Source organism: Salvelinus sp. IW2-2015, linkage group LG18 (assembly GCF_002910315.2).
Source record: "Salvelinus sp. IW2-2015 linkage group LG18, ASM291031v2, whole genome shotgun sequence".
NCBI classification, from domain to species: domain Eukaryota; kingdom Metazoa; phylum Chordata; class Actinopteri; order Salmoniformes; family Salmonidae; genus Salvelinus; species Salvelinus sp. IW2-2015.
The window spans coordinates 70,934,888-70,948,399 of record NC_036858.1 but is presented as its reverse complement, the minus strand read 5'-3'; the positions used below and the strand labels follow the sequence as shown (position 1 = coordinate 70,948,399).

The 13,512-nt window shown below is 42.0% G+C and overlaps 1 protein-coding gene across 1 annotated transcript in view; it reads right to left on the bottom strand.

The window, feature by feature from the left end:
- Positions 1-1,904: 1,904 nt before the first annotated feature.
- LOC111978435 (stonin-1) overlaps positions 1,905-13,512 on the bottom strand; it is a 29,206-nt gene continuing 17,598 nt past the window's right edge. The window contains exons 6-18 of the mRNA XM_070448682.1: positions 13,131-13,333; positions 10,540-10,641; positions 10,018-10,147; positions 9,560-9,609; positions 7,337-7,430; positions 6,807-7,078; positions 6,450-6,722; positions 6,026-6,193; positions 5,680-5,788; positions 5,265-5,407; positions 3,794-3,863; positions 3,743-3,762; positions 1,905-2,886 (exon numbers count right to left, since the gene is read on the bottom strand). Of these exons, the coding sequence (XP_070304783.1) occupies positions 2,779-2,886; positions 3,743-3,762; positions 3,794-3,863; positions 5,265-5,407; positions 5,680-5,788; positions 6,026-6,193; positions 6,450-6,722; positions 6,807-7,078; positions 7,337-7,430; positions 9,560-9,609; positions 10,018-10,147; positions 10,540-10,641; positions 13,131-13,333 (1,742 nt within the window). The 3' untranslated portion in view covers positions 1,905-2,778. The remainder of the gene's footprint in view (positions 2,887-3,742; positions 3,763-3,793; positions 3,864-5,264; positions 5,408-5,679; positions 5,789-6,025; positions 6,194-6,449; positions 6,723-6,806; positions 7,079-7,336; positions 7,431-9,559; positions 9,610-10,017; positions 10,148-10,539; positions 10,642-13,130; positions 13,334-13,512) is intronic.

Genomic DNA, 13,512 nt, shown 5'->3' with positions numbered 1-13,512 from the left:
TTGTAATAAATGATATTTTTCTAATTCTGTGTGTGAGATGCGCTTCCCTGGCGTTGTACCCAGTTGATGTCTCCATTGACTCTGCCCTATCCCAAGAATCTGTGTGTTGCATAGAGAATTTAACCAGAATTGACTCAATCTCAATAATTGATTTTATTGGGAGTTGTACGTAATGGAAATTGACTTTCTGCTATTTGCTAAACTTTCTGTTTGGCTTTCAATTAAGCTGAGCAGCTAAAATGTTTGATCACATGAACCTGTATGCAAAGACAGGCTATGTCCCAAATGGCAACCTATTCCATATAGGGCCCTAGTCAATAGTGCACTATATAGGGAATACGGTGGCATTTAGGACACATGTTGTAAAGCATCCATTTCCCATAACCTTTTCCCTTTAGTCCCCTTTACTGCCACAATAATGGGATTCAAGAATCAGCCCAACTATAGTACCCAACGTCTATTTTCCCAATGTTGGTTGAGTTTCAGTAGTATTCCTTGAGTTTCTCCTTACTGCAAGTTTCTTCCAATGAGTGTTTGTGTTCCACTAACAGTGAAATGTGAGATCCACCTAATAAGCTAATGTAGCTAGCTACACTAACCAAACTCTACCAAAACAGAGAAGAGTCCAGAACAGAGCATCATGGACAGTCACAGCGGTGTTTCTGTGTCTTAATGTCAACATGGGCCTAGCCCTTGAGGTGTGTGTGTGTGCTGGAACATTTACTATAGAAAAGTCAGTGGCGACTAACTGGAGAACATGCTGACCAGTAGGGCCTTAGCAGAATACCAACCTGTGAACATTTAAACCAATGTATGCATTGTGAACATCACTCACATAACTAGAATGAAATGTGGTTAGTCATACCGCAAATAAAAAATTAAATCACAACAGCTGTCAAAGATACAGGAAGTTTCAGTAAAAAATGCAGACAGATTATTTGTTCGTTTGTTGGACATTGTGGGATCTTAGACTCTAAATTTAATTATGCAAGAAATAGCGGTGGAAATGCTTTTATTCACAGATATGGATATAATAACCATCTTATGGAAGTAAACTTGGAGTCACATGACATGMTGTGTGWTCKTCCCACTACGACTCAGMAAAGCATGCAGTTTATTAGGCTACAGATGAAAGTGATGAACAGGGTGGTAGAAGTGCACGGTGATCTTGATGCTCCTTTAGAATAAATATTGAGGGTCTTATTCTGGAGACATGATGATCGATGCTTAGCTGCRGTTTGACAAAAATGTTCTCGCTCTTATCCATGATCTCATGTAGACTAGCCTACACTATTTGCGAGCTGTTGGCTACAGTGGTGTAAAAATACTTTAAATTCGTTTTTGGGGGTATCTGTACTTTACTATTTATTTTTGACTTCTACTTCACTACATTCCTAAGGAAAATTATGTACTTTGTACTCCATACATTTTCTCTGACACCCAAAAGTACTAARTACATTTGGACAGGAAAATTGTATAATACCCGCACTAATCAAGAGAACTTCCCTGGGCATCCCTACTGCCTCTGATCTGGTAGACTCACTAAAAACAAATGCTTCGTTTGTAAATGATGTCTGAGTGTTGGAATGTGCCCCTGGCTATCTGTAAAAAAAAAAAAAAGCCATTTGAAATGTTTATACTTTAACTTGATACTTTAGTATATTTTTACAATTTCTTTTGATACTATAGTATATTTAAAAGCAAATACTTTTAGACTTTTGCTCAAGTAGTATTTTACTGGGTGACTTTCACTTGAGTCATTTTCTATTAAGGTAACTTTACTTTTACTCAAGTCTGATAATTGGTACTTTTTCCACCACTGGTCAGCTAGAGCACATGTTTAAAAAAAAAAACAGCTTGTGACAAAACTAAATGTGTGGAGTTGAAAATGCAATGGAAACACATTGAACTTTAGATTTTTATTCMGTACATGAAATGTACATTGTGTGCACTGTCATCACGCACTGATTATTATCCGCAACAAATCATAGTGGTGGAAACCCCATTGGTGGGAAAATGTGCATATTTCATAAAGAGGATTTTTGAATSTTCACATGAAAATCTGTTGCTAATTGGATGGGAAAATAGCTATGAAGTGACATTTTTCCTACTCTATATGTACATTCACCTTCAAATACTAAACAACAGCAGGGTTCATATTAATGCTTGCATTGTCAGTGAAAACAGAATAAGGTATTTGAATTTATATTTCAGACCAGGCAACCATACCATGAATGAATTTGGTACATATAAACAATAAAGAGAGCACTATTAAAAATGACTACGCTCTGCGTTTGGACCAACTTAGTGCGCCTTTAATGGCATTACACAACAAATACAAAAATATAAATAAATAGTTACAGAAACAAAATTAACAACTCAAAAAGCCCTTAGTGCATTGTGGTGGCTGGTGAAAAGTAGTGCACTATATAGGGAACAGGTTGGCGTGTGGGACGGACACATTACTCGTCCAGACATTTTTCTTCAGATTAGAACTGCATAGATGCTTGTATTTTCTAGCTCACTGAACAACTGTGGTTTTCTCCATTAACTTCAAATGATATTATTCATGTTTTATGCGCCTCGTTGGACACATTTAAGACTAAGTCAAGGCTGTATCCACATGGGTGAAATACAGACCAAGGTTCTGTTCCAATATTCACATTAGTATGCTACTTAGAATGTACTATCATTGCATCCCAAGAGGTATTTTACAAAACCCCTCTTCGCCTCAGTGAACTATTCTAGTGTGGACATTGGAACATAACATAAACCCAGTCACCACTCTGCCTCGCCGACAGCCTTAGAGAAGACATAGTCCTTTCCTCCATAACACATCACCCCATCCTTCAGATAGAACTTCCACCGGTTCTTACTGCGGTGAATCTGAAGTGGTAACAAACACACAGTATATCATTACTATACAGTCATTAGAAAGCATGAACATTGATCAGTCAATCATCTTGAAAGTATAAAAAGCAATGAAAATATATATAACTGAAGATCTCATACAATGCTGTGTACTACTCCCTTCAAATAGTACCCGCAAAACACCAGTCTCAACGTCGACAGTGAAGAGGTGACTCCAGGATGCTGGCCTTCTAGGCAGTTTCAAAGTAAAAGCCATATCTCAGACTGGCCAATAAAAATAAAAGATTCCGATGGGCAAAAGAACACACATTGGACAGAGGAACTCTGACTAGAAGGCCAGCATCCCGGAGTCACCTCTTCACTGTTGACGTTGAGACTGGTGTTTTGCGGGTACTATTTAATGAAACTGCCAGTTGAGGACTTGTCAGGTGTCTGTTTCTCAAACTAGACACTCTAATGTACTTGTCCTCTTGCTCAGTTGTGCACCGGGGCCTCCCACTCCTCTTTCTATTCTGGTTAGAGGCAGTTTGCGCTGTTCTGTGAAGGGAGTACTACACAGAGTTGTACGAGATCTTACGTTTCTTGGCAATTTCTTGCATGGAATAACCTTAATTTCCCAAACTTTTGAACGGTAGCGTGTGTCATAAACACACACACTATATACAGTCATTAGAAATCTGTTTTTACCAGGAAGTCATTAGAAATCAAAGGTTCAGAAATCAATGCTTGTATTCTATCTTAATATTGTTTAATCAATATATGTTACACCCATCATCAATATGAAAGATAAAACATACTCTTCCTTTATCTACACCACTAGGAAGCTGAAGCATACCTTATCATACTGACACACTAGGAAGCTGAAGCATACCTTATCATACTGACACACTAGGAAGCTGAAGCATACCTTATCATACCACTATCACATTGTCAGTGTCAAAGAGATCAGGAATGTCCTGCTCACTCACGTCATCCCCAGAGTTTAAAGGATCCTATCAGGGAGGGAGAAAGAAGAAAGATGGGACAGAAAGATGAGGACAGTGAAAGAGGCGGGAGAGAGAGATGTAAGAGAGAAAGAGAGGGAGAGAGCGAGCGATAGTTTAAGAGATAAAGAGGGGGAGGGAGAGAGTTATATGGGACACTGGATGCTCATGATTAGCACCAAGGTTGTGGGATCAAGTACTGAAAATGCAGACACTTTATAGCTTTGGATAAAAATGTCTACTAAGGTATTTAGTTGTTTTGATTTATAGAACAAGCAGAACATAGTTCAACCTTGCATTCCCCATCTAAAACACCCAACCCAGATGTCAATGACAGCTCTGTATAGTGGTGAGGTGTCAGAGGCACAGTCAACATATTTTAATATGTTTGGACCCCAGGAAGAGTAGCTGCTATGGAGAGCCCTAATAAATAGAAAATACAAACGTCAGAGGCAGAGTCAACATGTTCAGAGGCAGAGTCAACATGTTCAGAGGCAGAGTCAACATGTCAGAGGCAGAGTCAACATATTCAGAGGCAGAGTCAACATATTCAGAGGCAGAGTCAACATATTCAGAGGCAGAGTCAACATATTCAGAGGCAGAGTCAACATATTCAGAGGCAGAGTCAACATATTCAGAGGCGAGAGTCAACATGTTCAGAGGCAGAGTCAACATGTTCAGAGGCAGAGTCAACATGTTCAGAGGCAGAGTCAACATGTTCAGAGCAGAGTCAAAATGTGCAGAGCAGAGTCAACATGTTCAGAGGCAGAGTCAACATGTTCAGAGCAGAGTCAACATGTTCAGAGGCAGAGTCAACATGTTCAGAGGCAGAAGTCAACATGTTCAGAGGCAGAGTCAACATGTTCAGAGGCAGAGTCAAACATGTTCAGAGGCAGAGTCAACATGTTTCAGAGGCAGAGTCAAACATGTTCAGAGGCAGAGGTCAACATGTTCAGAGGCAGAGTCAACATGTTCAGAGGCAGAGTCAACATGTTCAGAGGCAGCTCAGCAGTCAAAGACATCCAACAGACTCACATCCTCCTCCAGCACACTGACTTAACAAGGTTAATCTCTGGTTTTGTTCATGCAATAAGGCATAGCAGGACCCAAATACTGTTAGGTGATTATTGTCAAATGATGCAACACCATCTACAGATTTCTGTACAGGTTCAGCAGCATCGGGACTTATCAAATGAGATCCTCCATTTAAAATGCATGTTTGTCCAGGCCGAGGCTTGATCTGTGTCCAGGTAACCCAACAGGCCGAGGCTTGATCTGTGTCCAGGTAACCCAACAGGCCGAGGCTTGATCTGTGTCCAGGTAACCCAACAAGTCAAAATGACCCAAATAGTCATTTTGAAAAACAAAAAGGACAGGATGCACCTCTTTTCCTCAATATCCATTTCTTACCTCTTCCACTGTGATTTCATCCATCCCCACACTGTCACCACTGGAGCTGGAGATGCCATCATCACTGCTGCCATCTACCCCCTGTAGGGCCTGGAGAGCCTCCACAGTCATCATGCCTAGGAACTCATTTTCTCCCATCGCACCTGTAACCACACTCTTAGCTTGTTCAACTCATCTATGGCTGCATTTACACAGGCAGACCATTCTGATCTTTTGACCAATCGCATCAGCTTTTTCACATCTTTCAGATCTTTTTCAGAACGGATCTGATTGGTCAAAAGACCAATTAGTGAAAAAAATAWCAGAATTGCGCTGCCTGTGTAAACGCAGCCTATTAGAATGACGCAGCAATTGTTAGCTAACAAAGCAATCACTTCCCTTGGCTAGCATAACTATTGTTGACAATGCTACACACCTCCTTCCAACTCCTCCACGTCAGAGCTGCTGTCTGCAGGCCCATCCAGCTGGATGATGTCTGCCAGAGCATCATTGTAGTTGTAGTCTTTCAACAGGGCCATCTCCAGCTGTGAAAGATGGAACAGGAAGTGTTATGAACTACCAATTGAGACCAGATGCCCTAAATACTTATGGAGATCTGAGAATTTGACTGGTGTTAGCAATATGACAAACACTCCACCTTGCCCTCTGACAGGTTAGGGGCGAGTTTCACCATATTGCTTAAAACTACAGTATGAAATCCTCTCAAATCTACAAGGTTCTAGGGATTGGGCCTTAGTCCCAGTTGCCATTGCCTGTCTTACCTTGGTAGCATCCACAGGTAGACCCTCCAGGTGGGTTGTCATATCAGCCACCGCTCCTCCATGATCCTCCTGTTTCACCATCTCCTCTACCCCCATCTCGCTGGCCTCGAACGCTGACCCCTGACCCATAAACCCTGACCCTTCAGACAGGGTCGTCTCCATCTTGACCTGGGTAAAACAAACATGATTATATAAGCTGCATGTTGAACCTTGGCTCGGGTCTCTTGTTTTCAAATGGAACCCTTTTCCCTATATATAGTACACTACTTTTGACCAGCTCCCTATGGGCCATGATCAAAAGCAGTGGGAATAGGGTGTCATTTGTGAGTAAGCCTATGTCTTCTGAAATATAGCAGTACCCTGCCTTGCCACTAATAACATGAGATGGTTGACTGTTTGATGAAGATATGGCGGAATTATTTACCTGAAGGCTTGGCATGTGGGCGGAGCCAGAGGACAGGCTCATGTCTAGTGGCTGTGGACTGTCAAAATCAATCCCATCCAGAGTGAAATCACCACTGTCGAAGGGACTCTCTGGGGGGCGAGATGGCGGTTGGGCTGGGGGCTGGAAGGACACTGGAGTCTGACCAGAAAAGGTTGCCTGAGCTGAAGGAACCTGTGGCTGCTGAATGAGTTTATTCTCCTGAACTGGGGGCTGGACCACAGGTTGGGGTAGCAAAGGCTTCTCATTAGGTGGCTGGGGAATAATACATCATTGTTTTGTAAAACACATTTGAAAAACCCAAAGTGCTACAATAAAAACATCAAGATGGTGATTCACCTGGACCGGAGGAATCAGGCTCCTCTGCTCTGTGGTCTGAGGATCAGCTCTGGGAGGAGCCACAGGCTGTGGGGAAAAAGGTTCGGGCTTCGGAAGGGCCATGGTCTTTAGGACAGTAGAAGGGACCACTGTGGCTGACTGCTGGGAAGCTGAGCTGGGATCTCTCCACTCCACTACAGGTAACCCTTGCCTGGGTTGGGCCTGGGGAAGATGGCGATGACCGGCTGGAGCCTGGGTCACCATCACTGGGACATTGACCTTATAAAGCTGGCCTTAGGGAGGCAGAGGAGAGGAATCGATAAGTAAAAGGATCCATTCTAGAAATGTGTATCCATAGCCATGTATCCAAATGGGGACTTAACCACATTTTAATATATTATTAATTCTGCCCAGAACCATACCAGTGTCTACATCAAAGGAGTGTATATTATAAGTGTTCAAACAGAGTGATTCATGTTCTTTTTAAATGAAGTTTGTCAAAAAGCATTTGTGTGTATATGGAGGTTTATGCATGCTGTGGCCCTTCTTACCAGAGGCCGTCTGCAGTGTGACCCCTGCAGGGATCTGGACTGGGTAGGTCATCCCGGGAGGAAGAGAGAAGGTGGCCAGAGTCCCACCGTTGTTCTGCAACACAATTAGATGCTTTACACATATTGGATCCCCTCAATGAAAGACATTACTTACTGTATTTGGCACAGAAAAAGAGAAACTGCAGCGAGATCCCACATAAAAGACATCAAATAAATGCAACAGGCAGTCATTTATTTCCTTTATTTGAGGGGTGGGGTTACAGTTACAATATTCATGTCAATTTACACACTTACATTTATAGCACATGTACTGCCACTCAAAACACAGAGTACAAGTCAAAAGTTGACACACTCATTCAAGGGTTTCTTTATTTTTACTATTTTCTACATTGTAGAATAATAGTGAAGACATCAAAACTATGAAAGAGTCCATACTATGGCAAGAACAGCTCAAATAAGCAAAGAGAAACGACAGTCCATCATTATTTTAAGACYTGAAGGTCAGTCAATCCGGAAAATTTCAAGAACTTTGAAAGTTTCTTCAAGTGCAGTCGCAAAAACCATCAAGCGCTATGATGAAACTGGCTCTCATGAGGACCGCCACATGAAAGGAAGACCCAGAGTTACCTCTGCTGCAGAGGATAGGAACAGTGGCAGAACGACAGATTTTTACCGTGTCTGCTTGGAGATTCGATCTTGCAACCTTTCGGTTACTAGTCCAACGCTCTAACCACTAGGCTACCTGCCACACCATTAAGGGTGGGTAATGAAGTTAGCAGACTGGACCAGGAAGGGTGGGTAATGAAGTTAGCAGACTGGACCAGGAAGGGTGGGTAATGAAGTTAGCAGACTGGACCAGGAAGGGTGGGTAATGAAGTTAGCAGACTGGACCAGGAAGGGTGGGTAATGAAGTTAGCAGACTGGACCAGGAAGGGTGGGTAATGAAGTTAGCAGACTGGACCAGGAAGGGTGGGTAATGAAGTTAGCAGACTGGACCAGGAAGGGTGGGTAATGAAGAAAAGCGAATGAACATGAACAAAAGATGACATATGCAAGCCTAATGACTAAACAGTCAAACATAGGTTAGCTGTAGGGTTCATTAATTGGCATGGTGTTAGCACTGTGTAAATGTCTTGAACCATAGGCAATATCAGAGGCTAGGCTGCATGATTGTGCATGGATAGAATACCTGAATAATGAGCCAGTCATGGGGTTCCATTAGTCAGCTTGTCTCCTTGTGTGTTTTGTTTGACGTGCTTCTCCAAGAAGTATTGAGCTTCCTTGGCAGTGGAAAACATGTGTGGTGTGTTCTAAGGTCAAGATGAGTTTTGCCAGGTGGATGAAGCCGCATCTCAAGTTTAGCTTGAGAGCTCGAGTAGCTGGGATCTCACCTCATTGTAMGTCTCCCTCTGTTTCAGCAATTCAGCACTGAGGTCTGGGTAGATGCTGATCCTCTTCCCTGCATAGGTCAGACCCCCAGATGCTGTTGCAAGGTGAACAATTTGCTACTTGACTTCAAAGCTATGGATCCGTATACAGTGAGAGCCATTGAGGAGTTAACCCGCAATGTTAATCAGTGGCAAAAAAGCCAGCTTCTCCTTCCCAAACAGTTCATAGAAAAGATTGCTCATGAAGGACGTTGGGTTGCCCGCTTCCACACCAGTTTCAAGTCCTATGACCCACACATAGAATTTACAGGAATGACTTAAGTAATTCCGTTTTTTATTTTAAGAGTTGGATTATCCCTTCCAATTTAGCTTGCACTTTCCAGGTCATGGAATCACACATCTGTCACAATGACTGTTCTCCAGACTTTCCACTTCGGTTGAATAGGTATCCACTTTAGCAGTGCCAATGATTAATTTACCAGTATTAAAATGGTAAGTCGAGGGCAGAGGTAATCTCCACACAAACAATCTCCCGGATAGTGCTGGCCAGCTCTTTCTGTTGTCTGGTGCTGAGAGCCACCATGTTCCCACTGGTGAATTGTGGACGGACAAATTCCAGCTGCTGGAGCATAATAGACCTGCTAGTTATTTCTTGTGAAACAATGAATGTCCCACACCTTAATATGATGCCTAGTATTGACAAGTAGTTTCAGGAAATATGTCTTAATTCATAGTAATTTGCAAAATGAGGCCCTCTCGTCTACAGGCTGCCAGTAGGCTATTCTTCCAAACAGCGGTTTGCAGATATTATGCACGACAGTTTTGTGTAACTTGCCTTAGCAGTGAAACTCTGGACGTGTTGACCGGCAGGGATCACCATAGAGGCTGGGGATGAAAGGAGGAAGAGGAAAGGAATGATTAGGCTAATCAATTAAATACATAGCGATCTGCATGCAATAATCAATTGGCCTGATTAACTCACACACTGTAGATAATGCAACAATTACCCGATATGGTGGATCAACTCATTGATTTGTGAAATAGGCCTAGATAGCAATGGGTGAGTTGGTCTTAGGGTGCGTRCCAAAAATATCTAATGTTCCTGAAGTTTACACTCTTACACTTCTTCCAACAAATCTAAAAGCAATGGATTGGTGGAGGCATGGAGGGAGTTTCCACCATATTTCCTTTCAGTCAATTCCAGTGAAGGGAAGTGAACAAGTGCACACTTTGGGAGGAAGGAGAGATAATTGGGAAGTACCCTTGGACATAAAAACATTACCAACGTATTACCTGCAGGTTTTGTAAAACTCTGTCCATAGTTTGGAGGGAGCTGCAGCACAAAGTTGGATGAGTTGATGGTGTTCTTCACGAGGGCCAAGCCATCCACTGCTTTGGACTGCAGAATCTTTGCCTCCCAGAGCTACAGATTAAATGTTGGTTTGCTAGTTAGTTGATTTGACATAAGCCATACCAAATATGATTGCAGTTCCAGTTACACAGCAGTAGTATTACTGCAGTAGGGCCTATCCTCTTTTCTTGATTTCATCACTTCAATGTGATACTGTATATTCTGCAGTATTTATWTACGTCATGAATGCAGTTATTTTTTGTGAAGACGGCAGGCAGTTAAGTCCACTGTGTGTAACAAAGTGAAGTCGTTCCAGTCAGGGAGGACTAACGTCAGCTAGAAGAACGGGAAGAAGTACCACAAAGGCTGGCGATATTGAGTCGATATCGCCATCTGCCGGCCTCTGCCGTAGGGGAGAAGATCGTGCTTCTAAAAATCCTTGATCCACGTAAAGTCCCACTCACCTGTCTCAGGTCATCAAGGACACGGTCTTCCAGTCCTTCATCCAGAAACACCTCCCGCATGCTCTCAATCACATCATCTATGATGGACAGGTAGAGCTTCGGCTGGAGGGGTTTTCAAGGAGGATACAAGGAAGCACGAAGGATCATTAGTTAGCTAGTTAACAGTATGTAGCCAAGTTAGCTAGCGTTAACTAGTTATTTGGCTAATTGACAGTTTGGCAATCAAGAAGAGTAAAGTTAGTGACATGGCTATGTCGAGACACATTATCAAGTTACTAAGTAACCAAAACAACAACATAATGATCCGTTTATGGGCAACTTGCTCCTTACCACATGACTTGAATTTGATAGCATTTCGAGGGTCTAAGATGATCGGCTGCCTTGGTCTCGCTAGCTAGCGCGAGGTAAGCAAAATAGCTAACGTTAGTTAGCAGACAAACAGAAAATATTGACAGGAATTTTCTATGTCAATATTAACAGATCTGTGGTTTTGGTCATTCTTTCCTAAGTGGACATTGATATAGCACACCTTGGTTTAAATAACAGCTAGCTACTTCAAACTGCAGGCTGTCGACTCAGGTGTGACCTTTGACCTCTACATTTGTTCAACCCCTCCCCCATTCTCACAAATGCATGCATAAAATGCAAATGTATTCAATTTGTTTTATTTATAACTAGCACTGAAGTCATATACACATACATACATTTTGTTATATAGTTTTATATGTGAGTGAAYACCATTCCTGCATTTCTAGGATTACATAACCATACTACAATGATATTGACCTATGGGAAAATAAGAGATGAGAGCTTGCATGCTTAGCTGTGCAAAAAGGCCATGGTTAACTAGCTAAACAACAAATTAGGGGATCAACATTTTATATAATTACCCAATTTTTCCTTAAAATTGAAAATACATTCCAAATAGTTTTGGGAAATAAGCCTAAACACTATGGGGTAGTTTCTCAGACAGATTGAGCCTTGTCCTGGACTAACAACCAATCTTGCATTACCCATCTCATATGTATATGCTGTATCTCATTCTATGCCGCTCTGACATTGCTCGTCCATATATTTGTATATTCTTAATTCCATTCCTTTACTAGATTTGTGTGTACATGTTGTGTAATTGTTAGATATTACTTGTTAAATATTACTGCACTGTCGGAGCTAGAAGCACAAGCATTTCGCTACACACGCAATAACATCTGCTAAACACGTGTATGTGACCAATAAGATTTGATTTGTAAAGCAATCTCAATGAGAACCTCCATTGAAAGTGCTTTTTAGTCCAGGACAAGGCTTAGCCTAATCTGTGACTGGGAAACTGGCCCTGTGAGTGTGTTAAATGTCTACAAGGTATTTCCTCTTTTATAAAGCGCTTCTGCAACCTCCTGTCAATAAATCATCTTCTGAGAGAACTGTAAAGTGCATTGTGATGGTAGGGCTGTGTGTTGGGTTCTTCGTTCCTGCAATAATAATAATAATWGTTTTTTGTAGGCTACTTCGATTCCTCTATGTAGGTTACACCTAGCCTGGCTGCCAGACTGTTTCAGCTCTCTTGCCAACTCCTTACAGAATTGTCATGTCTGGCACCCAGGCTAGGTTATAACATGACAATATCCGTACATACAGGGATACAACAGGGCCAAACAATATCATGGAATGTCAGCCTTATAGGTGATAAGACGTACCTTTAGATTTTATTTTAACCTTTATTATTTCACTAGGCAAGTCATTTAAGAACAAATTCTTATTTACAATGACACCCTACCTACCCGGAGGATGCTGGGCCCTATGGGACTCCAAATCACAGCCGGTTGTGATACCGCCTGGATTTGAACCAGGGTGTCTGACGCCTCTAGCACTGAGACGCAATGCCTTAGACCGCTGCGCCACTCGGGAGCCCATAAAGAACATACAATATAAAAACAAGTGTTCATCAGCCACATGTAGGTTATGTCACTTTTAAAGATGTCCTTGTATCAAAGCATCCTGTGTATAGTCTCGATTCGAAGGCTTCCTCACGATGAACGAGACTTGGAAGTATGGTAATGTGAGACTTGATCCTGTAAGCTTGATCATCATCACTACTGTGGTGTGCAGCCTGATTGCCCCTGTGCTTCTGTCTCAATCCACTTCTTCTCAATTTCCACCTATAAAAAGGACAGACCAATATGGTTTAGTTTCATTATGGAATACCCCCTATGGCCCCACTGGACACAGATGTCAATTCAACATCTATTCAACGTTGGTTCAACATCATTTGATTGACATGACGTGGAAACGACGTTGATTCAACCAGTGTGTGCCCAGTGGAGCAGGACAACGATAGAAGAGTTTGCTAGACGACAGTATGGGACCAACCTTGTCAGCTGGTGTCACAGTAATAACTACGCTATATCAGACAATATTTTGTGTTGGATGAAATATATACCAAGTTCCCCTAATAAGTCGCAAATCATGATTCTGCTTTGGAACTAACAAAAATAAGATCAACAACAGCATTATAGATATTAAACAGCATTATATATACAAAACATTATAGATATTAAACTTGTTATCTAATATAATAATATCTCAGCCCTTACCTGACAATGATAGTGGGTCCTACCGGTGACATGTTTCTGAGGCTGAACGTCACTGTCTGTGCCCAGTGACGTCACTCTGGTCTGTGAGACCACGGCCCCCACCATCTCACACTCCATCGTGACAAACGGATACCAGTCAGTGGGGATCTCCTGATCTGAACCAAGCTCTAATTTACAGGAGAAGGTATGGGGATTTTCTACTGCTATGAGAGGGAAAAGGGAGATTGTGTAGTTTCTACCACTTGGGGGAGCACTATGAGCAGAATCTGAAAGATACAGGTCTCCATCCTCTGGCACAATGCAAACAGGATTTAGTATTTATTTAGCCAAGCTGTAGTATAACAAACCCTAATACTATAAAGAGTTGATGTATTTTAGCTAA